Here is a 20318-nt window from a genome sequence, read left to right as displayed (position 1 = left end):
ACTATTGGGGGCGAGCTCCACCACTGGAAAAGCTAGCACCACCGTTGGCGTGACGTGGCATGAGGGATCACGTGGATACGGCGGCCGGGTCGGCTGCTTCGGAAGTGCCGAAGCGAGCTGAAAACGAAAGTTTAAATGTCCCACCTGCGCCGCGGTTCTGCTTAAGTGGTGAGGCTTTACCGCCTTGCGTGTCTGCTTGTCAACATTTGAACGTACTATAATAGGTAGTGGCTGCCTTTGGAGGCGTGCAGCATGGTAGGCTACTGCTCGGTGCCGCAGTGCCGGACGCACGCAATGGAGCCCGGTGTCAGCCTTATTCACACGTAGCCGCAGTACAAGGAGCTGCGTGAAGCTTGGCTCGCGAAACTTAGAACCGGCAGACAGCCATCGGCTACAACTCGGGTATGCAGCAAGCACAGATGCGAGGAAGATTTCTGCTACGGCGCCGGGACAGCGCGATGTTCGGTGAGTAGCAGAAAACGCGCACTGAGACGCTCGCCCGCGCCCGCTGCCCGGCTAATGTCATGACGGTTTGGTCTATGAACTTGTTGATGCTAGATACTGGCAAGTTGACTCGAACGGAAAGAGAGCGGTACGTAAGGCGCACACTAAAAGAAGGCACGGCATATGGTCATATGGTCATTAATGCACTGGATTACGAAAAACAAGCAGAGGGAAATCGCACACTGAGAAGACCGATAAGCATACAGTGCGACGCCACTTGAGAAATAATATTGAAATGTCCAAGAATTTAGAAGACAAAAAGAGATTGAATCGTCGCGATGTCACATCACAGTCGCCGTAGCTAGGCGTCGAAGTCTTTATAACGGAATTTTTTTTGAACAGTTCTGATAGCGTCCACGCAACAATGGTTGCTAGTGTGCTGTCAAATGCTCATATGGTGTGGCCTAAAACTCACGGCAAGGTGCGAAAACGCGTTCACAGCGAAAGCAAAACATTGTGCGCGGACATGCATGCAGCCGCGCAGTTGGTCGCTGCGAACCCGTGCGATCGCTGGATTGAGGCTCCATTCTGTTATGCTCCATTTAGTTATACCGACAGCCCACTACAAGAACATATTTCATATAGTTTACTCTGAGCGTTTGCCTACCTTTCACGCAAGAAGCCGGTTCGGGAGACTCCATCGTGGCGACCGCGCGCAGTGGCGTTCACTATGCGTAGTCGGTAAAGAGATAGCGTTTGTAAACAATGCTGTGCTTTCAGTTTACCCAAGATTATTATATCGACAGTCAAAAACGTCCCTCGTTTTGAGATTACCTACATAAATGTCCAGGAGGGCTGCCGCGTGGTGTTTTTATTGAGCGCCGTAAGCGAAACCTACGAGGAGCGCGCCGCGTGATCCCTCATACTACGCAAGGGAGGCGCTTCCGACAGATGGCGACTCCGTAACTGCTCGCCGCCAATAGTGAAGAACGCTATAGTGATCGTTGGAATGAGCCTCCTTCATTCATTCATTTATTTATTTATTTATTTATTTAGAAAGACCCAGCTCACATGCCTACGAAGAGGCATAGCGTGAGGGGGCATATATGGTATAGTTTATCACAATATACAATCGGTAAAAAGATATCGATGCATAAAGTGGTTCAAACATAGGCACAAAACGATCAAATTTACATATGTGCAGAAAAATCTAAAAAAAAAGAAAGGAATGAACAGATAAGGATGGCAAAAAACAGCAAGAACAGCAAGAAGTATTACATAAAAGCATCAAGATACTTTACGTGAGACGTTACACACAGCGTAATGTTAATAAACAAAGAAGAAAAAACACATGGCATGAAAACACAATGCACAACAATGCATTGAAAACGTAAACGTAATGGGATAAGTGGAACACCTGTGTACTAAACTCAACCCTACGCAAAGTGTGGAGAAAAATGTCTGACCAAATTACTGCAAAAGGCATCATGATTTCTGAGCGAAGCAATGCTATACGGAAGGCTGTTCCAGAGACGGATAGCGCGAGGCAGCGGTAAAAAAATTAAATGGTGGTGTCGATCCATATACGTGGACATAGCTGAAATTATTGTACAATCTGCGCGACGTGAAGACGTGGTGTTTCAAGCATGCTAGGGATAATCCGTCAGAGTGAATGAATTTATGGAATAATGACAGCAATGCAATATCACGGCAAGAGTACTGAACGACTGCAACGATAGTTCGGCTTTGATCTGCGTTATGCTACACTGGGCGCTGTAATTATGAATAATGACACACAGAAGGGCGTGCTCTGGTCAACAAAAATTGATCGCCCTATGCGAGGTATACATGGACAAAGAAGCCAATACGTTGCTGCATCACATTACGAAGCTTCTGTATACCCATAAACTTCTTACTGTTAACGTTTACGCAAAACCGGATTACCGGAGGAGTGGATTGCCGTAGCAAGGCTGGTAGCGACATCTAGTGATGCGTTGTCCAACCACAACCTGCTGGAAAAGTTGTAGTGTTACATGGGCGTTCTTGTCGACAAAAAAGTAAAGAAAACCTGCATGTTAACTATGATGTCACTGTCTACACTTTACACCAGGAGGTAAGTAGAGGACGCCTAACTTACAGCAATAATAGCGACGTATCCACTATACGTAAACTCAACGCCATCAAGTGGCGCCACCGAGCCAGCCGTTTTCAAACCCCCTATTGCGTAGTGGGCAGTAAAAGGCTCGCCCTACTAGCAGTTCCTCAAAACTCTGCATTTTGGTCAAATTCGATCCCGGCCTTTCGGCTCGCCACAGGGACTTAACCAACGTGATGCTGTTAGTTAGTTTCCCGTGAAATCCCTCAAGTAGCCAAAAGCGACATGCTATTTAGAAAACGGGTCCTCAAGTCTGCTGCCACAATGCCTCTCGGTCCTCCCGAGTCTTTGGCGCAGGCTATTTCGCATAATTTAGGAAGTTTCTGTGTTCGTCATCGCGACACTTAGTTGCCCCGCCGATACCTGCAGAATCATTTTTCGTGTGTGTTTAAAAAAGAAAAATCGAACCAGAGCCGAGAAAAGTTGAAGGCTGCTAAATGTCAAACTTTTTGCTGATGACTTGATCGGAAACAACGTGCGTCTGAAAAAGTTCGCGAGGCCACGCTGTGTCGCAATCACAGGGTTTATCATTTGCGCGTGACGAAGTAAATATCAGTGTAGGTACTGCAACCATCTATTTCTTTTATCGTTGTGTTCAGTCCTCGTCTCTTTCTGCACTTCCTACGGGTAACTTCAACCAACAAAGAGACGTCATGTTCCTGATTCTGTCCGCGAGGGCAGGGCTACACCGCAGTGCACAGGGCGTTCCAATGTACCAAACCAAACAGCAAAGCGACATACACGAGTTTCTCACTTACCGACCATGTAGGCAACCCTGGCAGACGGCAACCCTAACTGGGACTCGAAGAACTTGGTCATCATCGAGGTGAGGCCCGTGGTGTACATCTCTGCGAACGGGCCATCAGATGAAAAGAATGTTTTCGCGTTCATATGAGAAGATATCACGGGGACGCTCAGCAAGAAGAAAAAAAAGAACGGTATAGCTCTGTGACGACACTAGTCGCGTGCACATCGAACGCTGCTTCGCACTTTGACAATTTTCCACATGGCTGGTAAAGAGACAATTCGATATCGCATCCTGACATGCAATTCCAGCCAGCAACTCTTGAGCAACGTTGCGTCGAAATCGGATGATGTCCAGTGGCCTACAATGAAGCCTGCAGTACAGCGATTGCCCTATAGCGAGCGGCGCGACATTGTCTGGCACATGCCACATGGCCCTTTCATATGACCAACATTTATTATTCCAGGTAATCAATTTTAAGTGCCCCAGATTTTTTTTTATATCGCCTCTGGCAGAAAATATAATTCTAGACCTTGAGCTAGAGTATCGAAAGAGGCGGACATTATTTGAACGAGAAATCTAAACACTATTTCCACTAACTGATGAGAATTCACTAAGTAACTTAATTACTTCATAGCACATATGGCAATTTACAAATTGTAGCAGACGTAGAAACGAAAATAACAACACAAATCAATCGGCGGTCATCACCACTGAATTTCGTGGCCGGATTTCGTTGCTCGCTGCGGCTCAGATATCTGTTACAATACGTATTAGAATACGAAGTTACAAATTGAGCAAGTGGCCCCACTGAATAATTTTTTTGTCTCTTGTAAATGCACGCCAATTACACAAAGCGATCGTGTGTTAGTCGACGCAGCATGAAAACGCCAGTGGGCCCGCTCAAGAGACGCTGCTATACGTTTTGCACTGTCTCTGGAGATCAATTGTAGCGAGAAGGTAAATCGTGTGATAGGTCCTCTCGTTGTGTCTTGTCGTTCCGAAAACGCAACCTCCAAGCGAATGTTCCCATGCTCCGTGATCCAAGTTCACACTTACGAAGATATCGTCAACCCCTTGTCATGCGGCGTCAGCATGTCTTGGGACCTTTATTTGTCAGCACTACAAAATTTGGTAGCCGATTCCAGAGTGTAATTTGACAACCGCGGACACGAAATTTTAACTACTAACATTAGCACTAGTTTGCATCCATTGTCTAATCGCGGGGATATGCATGGTATACAATATTTTGAAATGGTAACACAATCTATGTAGATTTGTGAGAGCACCACGTAGCGTTCTACGCACTGTAGGGGAGGAATGAAGAGAGCATGATTACTAAGTCTGCTGTTACGTTTTAACTCGTGCGATATTAAACCAGCGGCTTCATTGCATATTCATCTGACAACGTAAAAAGAAAACTGATTAGTGTTCCACACAGACGAGGCGTACTCCGACTGAAGTCGTAACAATTATACTATAAGCAAGTTTTGTACTCTTACGTGCAAGCATTAAGTGGCATTTGCCACCATAGTGTTGACCACGTTCGTTTACGGCAATGAAGCGTAGGTACCGGGACGTTTTATCATTCTGTCGCCATCAGAAATACGGCCGCCAGCACCGGCAGTCGATGTTGTGCTTAGCGGCGAAAGAGCATATGTACTGAACGAACAATGGCGGGTACTCTCAAGGCGGACGACTAATTTCCCTCACACAGATCTACATTGAAATCGCGCATTTCTACCAGAAATAACAGGGGATATTCAAAATACATAGTGATCTGCATGGCAACACTGGCAGCACCCACCATCTTCTCTGGAGTGTCGTTGCGAAGTAGTTGCCTGTATTTTATGCGACTCGGCGATCGTCGCCATTCGGATGTTCAGGAGTCTAAATGCAACAGTCGCCTACATCCTCCAGCCATTATCGAAGGACGAGCTTCATTGTGCCTCCACGTATAAACTAAGCAACACTCATTCTTTTTTTCCCCTGTCCGAACGGCATTCTCAACATATGCACTGTGTTGAAACCGAAACCTGTCGCCGAGCCTCTTTTCGCGTCTACGTGCACGTTTGTAGCGTGAAAGGACAAACGTGATCAGCAAGTTGACGGTCAGGTCCGTGCGCTGTCCCTTGCTGTTCGCTGCCGCAATCAAACGTTTCGCGCAGTAGGGCGTTGCGCGTGTTCTCCCTCGCTCACGTTGTGTGCACTGCTTAATTCTCGCATTGCTTTTGTGCTGCAGGCGTTCGTAAGTATTGAGGACTTCGCTGTTTACGTACGCTCCGCCTACAAAGCACAGCGCAATAACATGAACAACTCTACAAACAGTTTTACCAACCCGCCACGGTTAAGCATTCTGAAACAACGCAAGCTACAATAGCATATGACCACATAGAACTCTCCAGCTGGCACCAGCTTTGCTGCAGGGCTAGATAAATTTTGAGAAGTCAACGTTACTGCTAAGTACAGAAAGAAAGCTGCACGCATTACTCGACGCCTGGAGAACATTCCTTTTACCTGAACACATCAAGAGCACGTGCCTATAGTGTATTACAGGACAAAATACTTTATTTTGCTTCGCTAACTTTAGTGTCAGAAATGCGTGACCGAAAATTCTCTGGGGTCGTGAACGCACTGCTGCCTCAGCGCGGACAAATAAATATGCGTGGCTCTCCTATCGCAGACACCAGAGAACAATGGAGCTGGGGAGTGAAGTAGTGCCAAACCGCACACAAGACACGAGCGCCGGCAACGCGCCCCTACGGTGTTCTCCAAAGGCGTCTACTACGGCGTCCGCGATTCCGATGGCCACGCCATATTAGGCGCCGCGGTTGTCTCCACTCTGTACGGAGCGGCGGGCGAGGAGGACATCGAGGCACCCTAGCAGCCGCCGACGAACAACGCCCCTCCTCCCTCGCCTGACCCCACTGCCTCGCGCGAGCAGACACGTATCCGGGCTGCGTTCCTCGCTCACGTGCGAGCTGCTCCTTCTCCCGCGCTAGGCTCCACCCACCCTCGCCGCGTCGCTATGCTGCGCGATGTTGTTTAACGCTGCTTTCGCTCTCTCTCCTCCAGCGGGGCGATTTTTATAGGAGAGCAATGACGTCACACCATTTGTGTCCCCGCCGCACCGCTCCTTCTCCCCCGCTAGGCTCCACCCACCCTCGCAGCGCCGCTACGCTGCGCGACGCTATTGGAGAGCTTTAGGTTAGGGGACGCAAGCGGCTTGCGTACGGAAGAACTAGGGGCGACGGTACTGCACATGCGCAGACCCAGACGTAGGAGTCTGCGCATGCGCAGTACCGTGCCCCCTAGTTCTTGCGTACGCAAACCGCTTGCGTCGCCTAATCTAAAACTCTATTTTTATACTCATACGCTGCTTTCCCTCTCACTCAGCACTCTCTCCCTCAGCTCGGCGAAGCCGCGTAAGGCAAGAGAAAATCAGCGAGGTTCTAACAGCTCCACTGTAAAAAGTCTATAGAATAGCACGGCGTCTGCCTACTAGAGCCGAAAGCAACAAAAAGAAAAACAAGGAAAACGAACCCACATGCGATTCAACAGCGCACTGCATCGTGAAACTGCAACAGCTTGAGAGCAGATCGCACAAGCGTTGTCAATCTTGATGTCGTCGGTGAACTGCCGTACGTAATGTGTAGAGCGGTGTGCACCGCCCTTCTCACGCATACCTCTTACATTTGTTTTTGTATGGTGGAACCTGGTTTGATGGACATTGATGGACACTACGTCAATGAGTGCTCCATCTGCACGCTTGTGCTAACGTGTCAATGCGTTCCTTTTATGCGTTATTATTAGGACTGTCAAATTAGGAAAAAGCGTACGTGTTTGAAGCGTACGTGGGAATCCGTTCACATGGTAGAGGTCTCATATTGCCATGTACGTTCTTTATTTCGGCAAATCCTCGGCGCACGCACACACACGCAGTCTGCGTTCCATCTCGACGCACCGCACGCGGCTTGCTCCGAATAAGGTCCACACTGAGCTGCTGCATTGGGTGGGTGGCCCATGAACTGTCCATCAGTCTCTCTGGTTTTTGCCGAGGTTTGAAAGCCTGGCACTGCTGACAGCTGCGGATGTATTGTATTGTATTGTATTGGGTTTTATGGCGCATAAGCAACTGAGGCTATCATGCGCCAAACACATGGTATAATTTATTTCAAAAATTGGGTATCCTCAGCGAAAGTCCTTGTCCGGACAAGGACTCTGAGGAGCCCAACAGACCAAATGAAGACCTCAGCCTTCTTCTCAGGACTGAGAAAATGGGTGAGGTGCCTCATAAGATGCGTGAAAAAACTGGGTAATAATTTTTATAATTAGTAGTTCTGTGATATATTATATTTCGTTTAGGATCGCTGCGTCTTTCAAAAAACTAAAAAGAGATGAAGTTCCTACAAGTGGGTTATCTCCTAAAAGTAGACTGGGATGTAAGGGAATGCGCTCATTGTAAAATACAGTAAAATATTTTTTCCTTAGCCGTTCGAGTTGTGTGCACGAGAATAAAATGTGATTTACAGTGAGTTCATCTCCACATTTCTCACATAAGGGTTTCTCTTGTTTTGTCAGTAGAAAGTTATGTGTTAGGTGTGTGTGTCCGATGCGCAGGCGGCATAAAATTACTTCTATAAAACGTTCCTGATGCGGATGTAACGGGAGATATCGGTACGGATACCGAGCCATGTGAACTGGCTCTTCACACGTTTCCAAGTTTTAAAAAGCCTAAATGTCCACTTAGGGGGTGGTCATGCTCCATTTTCAGTGCCATGTCTCGTAAGTGTTGAAGAAGCCAGGCGACCTTACGTTCACCGACGGTATACATAAGGACACCATTGTTCGAGATTTCGCTGTGATCAGCTAGGTCGTGTACCCTCTTGGACTCTTTAGCGTCACCAGGTAGCAGGCCAAGCTATAACTATTGCAGCAGCTGCAGCATCAGTGGATCCTTGCGTTGTTCCAACTGAAAGTTTGCAGTGTCGGTGAGTGGGGACACATCAGTCACGTTAACAGGGGCTGCTAGTTCAAAACGAATGGTCTTTTGTGGTTCCTGCACTTCGATGGGAAACCAGTCCTCCGCCAAACAAGGCTGAGCATATCTGGCAGCAGAAATGGGGCACCTGCTTAGTGTATCCGCTGTTGGCCCGTCCTTTATGATGCCTTATGGTACACTTGAAACCTTGTAATCTCAACACGCAACGTCGCACTCTGTACGATGTCTGCTGTCTGCTGTCAGGTTGACGTTTGCCTGGAGAGATTATATGTGCAAGGAACTTTAATGCCTGTTCACAGCATGTAACTTTGCTGGGACTGATTGTCGGACCTGCAGAGCCAATTCCTCTCGATACCTCATCGATATGTTGTAGGTGGTCCTAAAAAGTTTGAATAAATGACCACATCGTCAAGAAATGCCATGCTGAAGTTGTGTTTTATGCTTTCTAACACTTTGTCCATGAGAGACTGAAATTTTGCCGGCCCACTTGCTACCCCAAATGGCATTCGTTTAAATCGAAACACTCCTCTATGGCACAGGAATGCAGTCTTCGATACATCGTCGGGAGCAACCGCCACTTTAAAGAAGCCCTGAGCAAGGTCGAGGCTCGTGAACCACCTAGTGCCGCCGAGCTGAGCCAGTACCCAGTCCGCACGGGGCATGGGTTATACTAGCTGACACAGTTGTGATTGCATATAAGGGTCTGTAGTCGAGCGCAAGGCTATATCCTCGAGTTTTCTTCTTTACTAATACAGGGGCACTGACCCAGGAACTGGAGCAGGGCTCAATCAGGTCTTGGTCCAGCAGATTTTGGATACACCAATCAAGAATTTCTGTGTTGGCTGTTAACTGGGTGCAGCTTGCATCTAACTGCAGGTGGGTGGCTGCCTGTGTCTATTTTGTGAATCACCAGGGACGTGCAACCTGGCAGAGTGGTAAAAATATGGTTACGGCCTGCAAGGATGTTATTGCTCCTCCCGAAGGTTCTCTAGACTACACTCGCCACTCTCAGTGGTATTCTGGCACACACGCTGCACATCTGCAAAAAGTGACTAGAGAGCTGGCCGCATTTTCATCAGGCTCTTGACCTTGCTTACCGCATTGCAACGCTGTCTTACAGACTAACAGGGGTCGGTGTCCAGCCTCCGACGCACATGGCCGCTTCGGTGCCTTGTTAAGTTTGACGAGCCCATATGGTAGAGAGTGCAGTGACCATCCGCCAAGGCTGATGTGGAGAGAAATACCTGTCACCTCAAGAAAATCCCACCCAAGGACAACATCGTGACACAGCTGTGGCAAACGAAGAAAGCGCTACTTCCTGTACCCACCTTGCCAACGAACACAACAGCGAACAGATTGTGCAGTTTGTGACCAGCCCTGAGCAAGCCTCAGGGTTCGTGCCTCTTTCCTGAAGGTGGCTCCCGCGCTCTTGGCCGCTGCGATGGCACGGCTACATATTAAGCTCCCGCTTGCCCCAGTGTCCATGAGTGCATAAAGGACACTGTTACTAATCAACAGTCCAAGCAGTGGCTCTTTATTCCCGGCTGTTGCCAGCACTTGCAGGGACGTCGCGTAGCCGTCGGCCGGAGAGGCGGCTACGTTCGTCCATTTCCCGGGCAATCTGCTTGTACAGGTGTCCCGGGGAATCGCCATGAAAACAGCTGGGTTGGTGGCTCAAATCGTGGGATACCTTGCGTCGCCTAAAACCAGAAGTTCTGAGGCGCTCTCCCGAGTTGTTGCGGTGCCGAAGTGTAGTTTCCCCGTGTGTTCGGCGCGCGAGCTAACGGCACAGGTGAGGGCTTCCACCCATGGGCTCTAGCGTGAAGCGTCCTTGACCGTGGACACTCAGAAGCCGAAACTGCGACAGGCTGCAGCTGTCACTCTCGTTGCTGGGCCGGGTGCGTTTGGTTGGGCATTGCAGTGGTGGGCGGAGATGAACAGACGAAGGCCAAATCAGCTGCTGCTTGTGCAATACGCGTTGGTGGCGGTGGCGCGTAGCGCAGGCGATGACAAGCGCGTTCCATGATAGGGCCGGCCGCCTTCGCCATTTCTTGCAGGTTTGCGAAGCTCATGCTGGCTGTTAGGTCTTGGAATGTCGGATGCATTTGTCTCCGCACGCGTTCTACCTTTTCGGCATCTCAAACAGGCTCCGCATACGGTCATAGTATTCTACAATGACGTGAATGAACTGCTTGAGGTTTTCTGCCGGATGCTGAGTTCGCTGATCTAGCTCTGCGTTTAGTTTAAACTTGTAGTCAACGGTGATAAACTGCGCCGTAAATTCGGACGCGAAGGACTGCCACTCGGGTGCGCACCTGAGAAGCGCCGCCATTGTTTGGCTGACCCCTCCAACGCTGCTGGAAGTAACTGCAAACGGCGGTCAGGGGGGATCCCCGTAATATCGCAGTACTCTGAGTGCTTCTCCATAAAGTCTTGCGGCGATTGTCGGTCCTGGTAGCCACTGCATTTCGGCAGTGGGACGGATGCGCACTTGATGTTGAGCGCTGGCCCCGCGCCGGTTGTCTCGTCAGGCCTAGCAATGCCGGTTGTCTCGTCAGGCCTAACCATGTCGCTGAGCGGCGCGGTGCGCAGAACTTGAGCTATATCAGCCGCGAGTCCCTTCCTTTCATTGGGGTCCAGGAGGTCGAAGCCAACAGTCCTTGGACAATCGAAGAAGGCTGGGTGGCACTACACGATTCTTGGTCCTCCATGTTAAGTCCGGTCGGACGAGCCCCCACTTGTTATATACGTTCTTTATTTGAGGAAATCCTCGGCGCACTCACACACACGCAGTCTGCGTTCCGTCCCGCCGCACCGCACGCAGCTTGCTCCGCCGATTATTTCCCTCACTCAGTTCGTTGTCGCGCGCTCCCTGGATGCTGACCGCGCACACACGCCTTCCATGTTTTCCCTGCCCGTCACACACCGTTGCCTACCGTCCCGTGACTGCTACTCTACACAGTTTCCTACCGTCTCGTGCCTGCAACTCTACGCCACCTGGCGTTGGCCCGGTACCCTCACAATATATATATATATATATATATATATGTACTGTCACGAGCTTTGTCATGAACCACGGCTGCCGCAACCAGAGGGGAAGAAGAGAAGAACGACGTTAGCCAAACTGCCGCGGGACCGCTCTCCAAACCGCGCCTATCAACCAGATTCATCTGGTCCTGCATTAAACACCTCGTGTGTAACATTTGGTGGAGCTGTGCGGAATAACTCCCACGACCTACAACGGAGCCATCGGCACAAGAACTACGCCGAATCCGTCGCCTCGCCGGACTTTCGCCGTCGCACTCAATCATGGCCACAGAGCAAAATACCCTCACCAGCAGTGCTTTGGCGACCCCAGTCCCTATTCAGCACTACCGAGAGCCACGCACGTTCTCGGCGAAGGCAGAGGAAGATGTGGATGAGTGGTTAACCCATTACGAAAGGGTAAGCCAATACAATAACTGGAACGCTGCCAGTCAGCTTAGGGCCGTTGTTTTCTTCTTGGCCGGCACGGCGTTGGTATGGTATGACAACCACGCGGACATATTAACTACATGGACACGCTTCGCTGAGGAGATCAAGTGTTTCGGTGACTCGGACGCAAAGAGGAAACGTGCGCAATTCACATTAGCCCAGAGGGCTCAGGTATCCGGCGAGGCTTGCACTACCTATATCGAAGAAATTTTGAAACTGTGCCGAACCGTCAACCCTCAAATGACAGAGGAAGATAAAGTGGGGCACGTCGTTAAAGGAATAGCGGAAGACGTGTACCACTTTCTTATTGGTAAAGAGAACTTGAACACTGTATCAGAACTGATACGGCAATGCCGTACGTTTGAGGCGCTGAAGACTCGCCGAATTACACACAAGTTTGGACGGCTGGCCAATGCAACGACCGTAGCAAGTGCGGACACGAGTCCTCTGCTCCCAAACCTTTCGTCCGCCATCCGCCAGATAGTCCGCGAGGAGCACATGCCAGTGTTTCGCATGTGCTCTTTGAAGGTGCAGCTTGCCCGGAGAGTGTGTTGTGAGTGTCTCATGATACAGTTGTGCCCGCCTTATCCGCGATGCGTGTGACCGTCGCTTGTTCAACTCCGACTCCTATCGTTCGATGCTGCACTGGAACCAGTACATCGGAACTGCCTCAAGAAAAGCGTGTTAGTTCCGCACTGCGTGGTCTCACTGATCAATGGATGCGCGGGGCTGTGGGCGCTAAACTGTTCCACTTAAGAGGAAGCTTTAGCTCGGGTGCTCCTATCTAAATACATGTAAAAGGAGAATTCGTTTTTCTCGACAACCACTGCACCAAATTTGACAATGTTTGTTGCATTTAAAAGAAAAGCTTAAAATCTAGTGACTGTTGGTTTCGAATTTTCGATTTAGGTCGTCAAATTTTTATAAAAATTTGGCAGAAATCGAAAATTTTCAGAAAACGAAACTATCAAGTTTACAACTCCGTAACTCAGCAAGAAAATGTGATATCGCAATTCTGTGAATTGTGCCTGATAGCACATCTAAAGCGGACAAAATTGATATGTTACACATGAACCTCAAAAAATGGAGTAATGTGTAATTACAACGTTTGCAGAACCTTCGTAAACAACGTAACAAATTCACGTAAGATGTAAACTGACATATCAAATTTGTCCGCTTTGAATGGTCTAATGGATGCCGTTTACAGAATCGCGATATCTGTTCTTGATGCAGAGCTATTAGCCTGTAAACTTCGCGCTTCTATTTTTTTAAAACGTCTGCATTTTTGAAAATCCTTTTAACAAAATTTAAGCCCTAAATCAATATTCCGCTTCCAACAGTCACTAGAATTTAACGTTCTCTCTCAAATGCAACAAATTTCATTAAAATCGGTCCATTGGTTATCTCAGAAAAACGTTTTTGCGTTTTTACATGTATTTGTATAGGCCGCGTTGGAGTTGGGCCCGAGCTAAAGCTTCCTCTTAAGCGGCAGTGTTACCTCAAGGCCTAAATATTGCCACGTTTCAGGAAGACTCGCCCGTATCGGTGGCAGTAATTACAGAGTTACCCGATGGAGGAGCAACCAGTGTCTCGAGCCCCGGGAGCTCCAAGATACTTTCCAAGATCGATAAATCACTCAGTGACCACGAGCGTCGAGTGTTGATGGCCCTGCTTACGAAACACACCTCGGTATTCGACTTTGCGCAGCACGATGGCCCGCCATCGATTCCTGCATCCAGAACGCGTCACCGCATCAACACAGGAGCCGCCCAGCCAATCCGACAAAAACCCTATCATGTGTCCCCGTCAGAACGCAAGATAATCAGCGATCAGGTCCAAGAAATACTATTCAAAGGCGTCATTCGAGAATCATCTAGTCCTTGGGCAGCCCCCGTGATATTGGCACGTGGCGGTTCTGTGTTGATTATCGTCGCCTAAACGCCGTTTCTAAGAAATATGTATATCTGCTCCCACGAATTCACGACGCCATCGACTGTCTCTTTGCGGCAATTTACTTTTCCTCAATTGATTTACGGCCAGGTTACTGGCAAATTCCTATACACAAGGACGACAAAGAAAAGACAGCATTTGTAACACCCGACGGACTATTTGAGTTTAACGTGATGCCTTTCGGATTGTGCAACGCGCCCGCAACGTTCGAAAGGTTCATGGACACGATATTATGTGGCTTAACATGGGAAGTTTGCATGTGCCACTTAGACGACGTTGTGATCTTCGGGCGAACGTTTAGTGAGCACAACAAACGTTTCGACTTGGTCTTTAACTGCTTGGAGAAAGCGGGTCTTGTGCTCAATTTTAAAAAAAATGCCGTTTCGGGGAACGACAAACTCTTGTGCTAGGACACCTGGTCGCTAAAGAAGGCGTCTGGCCAGATCCACAGAAGACTGCGGCCGTAGAAGCATTTAAGGTACCCAACTCTGTCAAGCAGTTAAGAAGTTTCTTGGGCTTGTGCTCCTATTTTCCCCGATTCATTCCCCGGTTTGCTGACATCGCTCATCCCCTTACACGCCTTCTCCAAAAAGGCGTTCCCTTTGAGTGGACTGCAGATTGCGACTCATACTTTCGCCAGCTCAAGTTCCTGTTGACGTCCCAACCAATTCTTCGCCACTTTGATCCTTCATTACCAACTGAGATTCACACCGATGCCAGTGGCGTAGGCATCGGTGCTGTGCTAGTTCAGCGTGTCGGCGACATTGAGCACGTGATCTCGTACGCTAGCCGGTCCTTGAGCCGCTCCGAGCGCAACTACACAGTCACCGAACAAGAGTGTCTGGCGGTCATCTTCGCAGTGCAACGGTTTCGTTCGTATCTCTACGGGCACCCCTTCACTGGGATAACAGAGATCATCATTCGCTATGCTGGCTTGTGAATCTGCGGGATCCCTCAGGACGACTAGCGCGCTGGGCCCTCCGTCTACAGGAATACGATTTCGTTATTTGCTACAAAAGTGGCCGGCGACATGCTGACGCTGATTGTCTTTCTCGGATGCCGCTTCAAACAACTGAATGTGATGCGGACAACTTTAATGAATATCTCGCTTTTGTGTCCCCGGAATTTCCGGATATGGGTACTGTCATATCCGAGCAGCACAAGGACGAGAGCTTACAATCACTCTTCGCGGCAGCACAGGAGTCACCTGCAGGCAGTCGCTTTCGCTTACGTGATGGTGGCGCGCTTTATAAGAGCTACTCGACCACCAGTGCACGCTACCTTTTAGTTGTCGCCAAGGACCTTCGCCACCAAGTATTATACGCCATGCACGGTGACCCAACTTCCGGTCATCTTGGTTCCACACGTACGCTCTACCGGGCTCAAGAACGTTTTTACTGGCCTAAGATGCGGAAGGATATCGAACGGTACGTCGCCAGCTGCTCTCAATGCCAGCGCTACAAGCGTCTGTCACAAGCGCCACACGGCCTGCTTCAACCAGTTGCCCCTTCTAGCGTCCCCTTCGAGCAAGTTGGCATAGATCTTCTGGGCCCTTTCCCGCGATCCTCAAAGGGCAATCGTTGAGTTATAGTTTGCGTAGATCATCTTACCCGCTATTGTGAGACTGCCGCATTGCCATCGGCCACAGCTACAGAAGTTTCTATCTTCTTACTGGCTCACGTTATACTCCGACATGGACCTCCTCGCATAGTAATCAGCGATCGTGGGCGACAGTTTATCGCGGACGTAGTTGAAGAAACCCTTCGTCTGTGTTCATGTAGCTTCCGCCATTCTACGCCCTACCTTCCACAAACTAATGGTCTGGTCGAGCGCACAAACAGAACGCTTGTCAACATGCTGTCCATGTACGTCGTTTCAGCACACAAGAATTGGGACAGTGTCTTGCCTTTCACTGCATATGCCTTCAATACCGTGAGACACGAGACCACTGGTTACTGACCATTTTTCCTTCTTTATGCTCGTCCGCCGCGCTACACCCTCGACACCATATTTCCCTACTTCGCTCATGACAACGAATCAATTGATGAGAGGCTCTGTCGAGCAGAAGAAGCGCGACGCCTAGCTAGGCTACGCACCCTGGCATCGCAGGACCGGTCAAAGATATGCTATGACGGGCGTCACCGCCACGTTTACTTCGATCCTGGTGACCTTGTGCGGCTCTGGACGCCGTTGCGGAAGCGTGGCTTGTGCCATAACGTAGGGGCCCACTACGTACGGCCCCTACGTTATTCTGCGAAGTGAACTATCGTATTGCGCGTCTCACGAGCAGTGGACGATGCTCGGCCAAGGCTGAAGTGACACCTCGCGCGTCTGAGGCGTTACAACCCACGAGATGCCCGACTCGCCCGGCGGGCTTCGTCTGCCAGCGGGGAAATGTCACGAGCTTTGTCATGAACCATGGCTGCAGCGCAGACGACCAGAGGGAAGAAGAGAAGAACGACGTTAGCCAAGCTGCCGCGGGACCGCTCTCCAAACCGCGCCTATCAACCAGATTCATCAGGTCCTGCATTAAACACCACGTGTGTAACATTATATATATATATATATATATATATATATATATATATATATATATATATATTGTAGTGGGTAATATGCATGTGGCACTGTGCGGACTGCCACCGCTGCGGCGCGAGACACGAGCGCGGGTTGTTGATGCGAAGCGCTAGGACTCGTGATCTAGAGCTACCTGCGATCCCTCGAACGAGCTACAATAAACCCCATTTCATTTGGTGGAGGTGCTGGGTAACCTCGAAAACTGGAACTCCGAAGCCGGACGCTACCGACTGCTGCCACCATGCCTGACGAAACCACCCAGGAAGATGCACCACAGCCTCCGACGATCATCGTTTCCGGTGCATTGCGCCAGCGTGATCCTGCCATCTTTAGCGGCACCGATGATCATGACGTGGAGGATTGGTTGTCATCTTATGAAAGGGTGAGCCAGCATAACAAGTGGGACGACATCACGAAGTTGCACAATGTGCTGTTTTACTTAACCGGCGTCGCGAACCTCTGGTTCCGAAACCACGAACACGATTTCAAAACGTGGAGCAGATTCAAGACAAGTTTCACAGAAGTGTTCGGGCGCCCCGCTGTGCGCAAGCTTCGCGCAGAACAACGCTTACGGGGGCGCGCGCAAAATCACGGTGAAACGTTCACAAGTTACATCGAAGATGTCATTGACCTGTGTAAGCGCGTGAATCCGTCAATGGCGGAACAGGACAAGATAAAACATATTATGAAAGGCATTGATGAGGACGCATTTCAAATGTTGCTAGCGAAGGATCCGCGTACCGTGGCCGAAGTTATCAACTTGTGCCAAAGTTTTGACGAGCTACGGAAACAACGCATCTTAGCTCGGCGCCCACCGCCTACGGAAGATTCGTTAGCAGCATTGGTTATTGGCGACAACCACACAACTTTGCTGACGCAAATAAAAGAATTTGTGCGCGAGGAGGTCGCGCGACAGCTCTCGATTTTGCCGACCACGGAGAAGCCTTCTCAATATTTGGCTCCAGCGATCCGACTGGTAATTCAAGAGCAAGTGACCGAAGCTCTTCCACCTCCGTGTCAGCCGGCTCCTGTGGCCGCGCCTCTGACGTATGCTGAAGCCGCTGCACGGGCGCCTCGTCTGCCGGGATTCTCACCTCCGCCTTCAGCGCCTCTCCAGCCGGTGTTCTCTCATCCGCCCTCGCCTCGCCAGCAGGTCGCTGCCTTTTTCAGCGCACAGCAGCAAGGTACAAATCCTTGGCGCACTCCTGACAACCGCCCAATATGCTATGCCTGCGGTACACCGGGACATGTAGCGCGCTTCTGCCGCCGGCGCTTGCCGGCCTTCGTGGGCACAGCGCGACCACCCAGCTCCGGCTTCCGACCTTTCCGTATGCCTTCACGACCACCACCGGAAGTCTACGCTGCTGATGACATACCAGCACCGCAGTCACAGCTCTACAATACTCGTCGCTCGCCTTCGCCTCGTCGGCGCTCACTCTCACCCATGCGTCGTAGGCCCAGTGCCAGTACTACTGAGGCGGAAAACTGATTTCCGCAGTTCCTGAGGCACGAACTGCGTCATCATCGGAACATCAAAGTCCTCGTTTTTCCCCCGCTAACGTTATTGAAGTGTCTGTTGATGGCATCAAATGTCTTGCGCTCGTCGATACAGGTGCTGCTGTATCTGTGATTAGTGAGAAACTTTGCCGTGAATTACGGAAAGTGACCATGATGCCTTCGGTATTATTGCTTAGAACAGCCAGTGCACAACAAGTTCAGCCAGTCGCTATGTGCACTGCCAGGGTGTTGATTCGAGACATTTTGTATTCGATTGATTTCTTTGTGCTAACTTGTTGCTCCCACGATGTGATTCTCGGTTGGGATTTTCTGTCGCGCCATCACGCCGTCATTGACTGTGCACGTGCTGAGGTTCAGTTCTCCGTTCTGTGCGATTTGCCATCTCACGACTTTCAAGTTCATGATGTTACCAGGATCTGTGTAGCTTCAGATACTCACCTTCCCCCTCACAGCGCGGTATTTGTCCCTCTTTCATGTGCATCGCTTGCCGAAGCGACGGTCATGTTTTCACCCGCTGCCGTCTTCATTCGCCGCCAGCCTATATTGTTGCCTTTCGCCCTCCTCACGGTTCACCATGGGGCTGCAGAAATACTGATTTCTAACCCAAATTCGTACACTTTGGCTTTGCACTGTGGCGAGACTATTGGTACCATCCAGACTGTGGACGCTGACGTTATTGTGCATTTCCCTGTTCCCGACGACGTGGATACTGCCAACGTAACAGCACTGGCACCCCATGTGCCATCTAACCGAGTACCACCGGATGTTTTTTGTCGCTCTATTGCCGATGACCTCGAGCCGACACAACGTGAGCGGCTTATTACTCTGTTAAATGATTTTCACGCCTCTTTTGACTGCAACCAAGCATCATTAGGCCGCACGAGTACCGTCTCTCACCACATTGATACGGGACACCACGCACCATTACGCCAGCGTCCGTACCGCGTGTCATCCACCGAGCGTCGTGTCATCGCCGAGCAAGTTGAAGACATGCTTGAACGTGGTGTTATCAAGCCATCCTGCAGCCCTTGGTCATCTCCTGTAGTACTCATTAAGAAAAAAGATGGCTCGATTCGTTTCTGTGTGGACTATCGTCGCCTCAACAAGATTACACGAAAAGATGTCTATCCTCTACCGCGCATAGATGACGCCCTGGATTGTCTTCATGGTGCCGAATTCTTTTCTTCTTTGGACTTGCGATCGGGCTATTGGCAAGTGCCAGTGGATGAATCCGACCGCTCGAAGACAGCTTTTATTACGCCTGATGGCCTGTATGAGTTTACAGTAATGCCATTCGGCCTCTGCAATGCACCCGCGACATTCGAAAGGATGATGGACAATCTTCAACGAGGCCTCAAATGGAAGACGTGCTTGTGTTATTTAGACGACGTGGTAGTTTTCTCCCCTGATTTCACCACTCACCTCTCTCGTCTACGCGAAGTCCTTACTTGCCTTACCACCGCCGGCCTTCAACTTAACTTGAAAAAGTGCCGCTTCGGAGCCCGCCAGCTGACCATACTTGGCCATGTCGTGTCCAAAGACGGCGTCCTTCCCGACCCTGACAAACTTCGTGCTGTCGCAGAATTTCCGCGGCCGACTACAGTGAAAGAGCTCCGCAGTTTCGTCGGTCTTTGCTCTTATTTTCGCCGCTTTGTGCGCAATTTTGCCTGCATCATCGCTCCCCTGACGAAGCTCCTGGCTGGCTCTGGTGACCTTCGTGACTGGACTCCGGCATGTGACCAAGCCTTCACCACTTTGCGTCGTCGGCTTACCTCACCGCCTGTTCTACGCCGCTACGACCCGAGTGCACCGACTGAAGTTCATACCGACGCCAGCGGCGTTGGTCTTGGGGCCGTCCTTGCACAACGGAAGCCTGGCTTTCCAGAATATGTGGTTGCATATGCGAGTCGTGCTCTCACGAAGGCAGAATCCAATTATTCTGTCACGGAAAAAGAATTTTTAGCTATAGTTTGGGCCTTAAACAAATTTCGCCCTTACTTGTATGGCCGTCCGTTCGACGTTGTGACAGACCACCACGCGCTCTGCTGGCTTGCGTCACTGAAAGACCCGTCGGGGCGTCTTGGACGTTGGGCTCTTCGGATCCAAGAATTTGACATTCGCGTCATTTATCGATCCGGGCGCCAACATTCTGATGCAGATGCGCTCTCCCGTGCGCCCATGCGATCCGACGAAAGGCCACCTTCATCCATAGAGTGCCCGGTTGCTACGCTTGCTGTTACTGACATGCCGTCTGAACAGAGAAAAGATCCGTGGATTCTGTCTCTCATTGACATTCTTAGCAGTTCTTCAACGTCTACATGCCCTCGAGCCATTCGTCGCCAAGCCACCCACTTCGTGCTACGGGACGCCATCTTGTACCGCCGAAACTATCAGCCAGACGGTCGCAAATGGCTGCTAGTCCTCCCTCGCCATTTGCGTTCTGACGTATGCAC

The 20318-nt window shown here is 50.1% G+C and overlaps 1 protein-coding gene across 1 annotated transcript in view; it reads right to left on the bottom strand.

Moving 5' to 3' along the window:
- LOC126537918 (solute carrier organic anion transporter family member 4C1-like) overlaps nt 1–20318 on the bottom strand; it is a 47582-nt gene that overhangs the window by 18796 nt on the left and 8468 nt on the right. Inside the window, exon 4 of the mRNA XM_050185031.3 lies at nt 3358–3447. Coding sequence (XP_050040988.2) covers nt 3358–3447 — 90 coding nt within the window. The remainder of the gene's footprint in view (nt 1–3357; nt 3448–20318) is intronic.

This window comes from Dermacentor andersoni, chromosome 4 (assembly GCF_023375885.2).
Source record: "Dermacentor andersoni chromosome 4, qqDerAnde1_hic_scaffold, whole genome shotgun sequence".
Classification (NCBI taxonomy): domain Eukaryota; kingdom Metazoa; phylum Arthropoda; class Arachnida; order Ixodida; family Ixodidae; genus Dermacentor; species Dermacentor andersoni.
The sequence above is the reverse complement of the archived record's forward strand: the minus strand, read 5'-3'. Positions and strand labels throughout refer to the sequence as shown.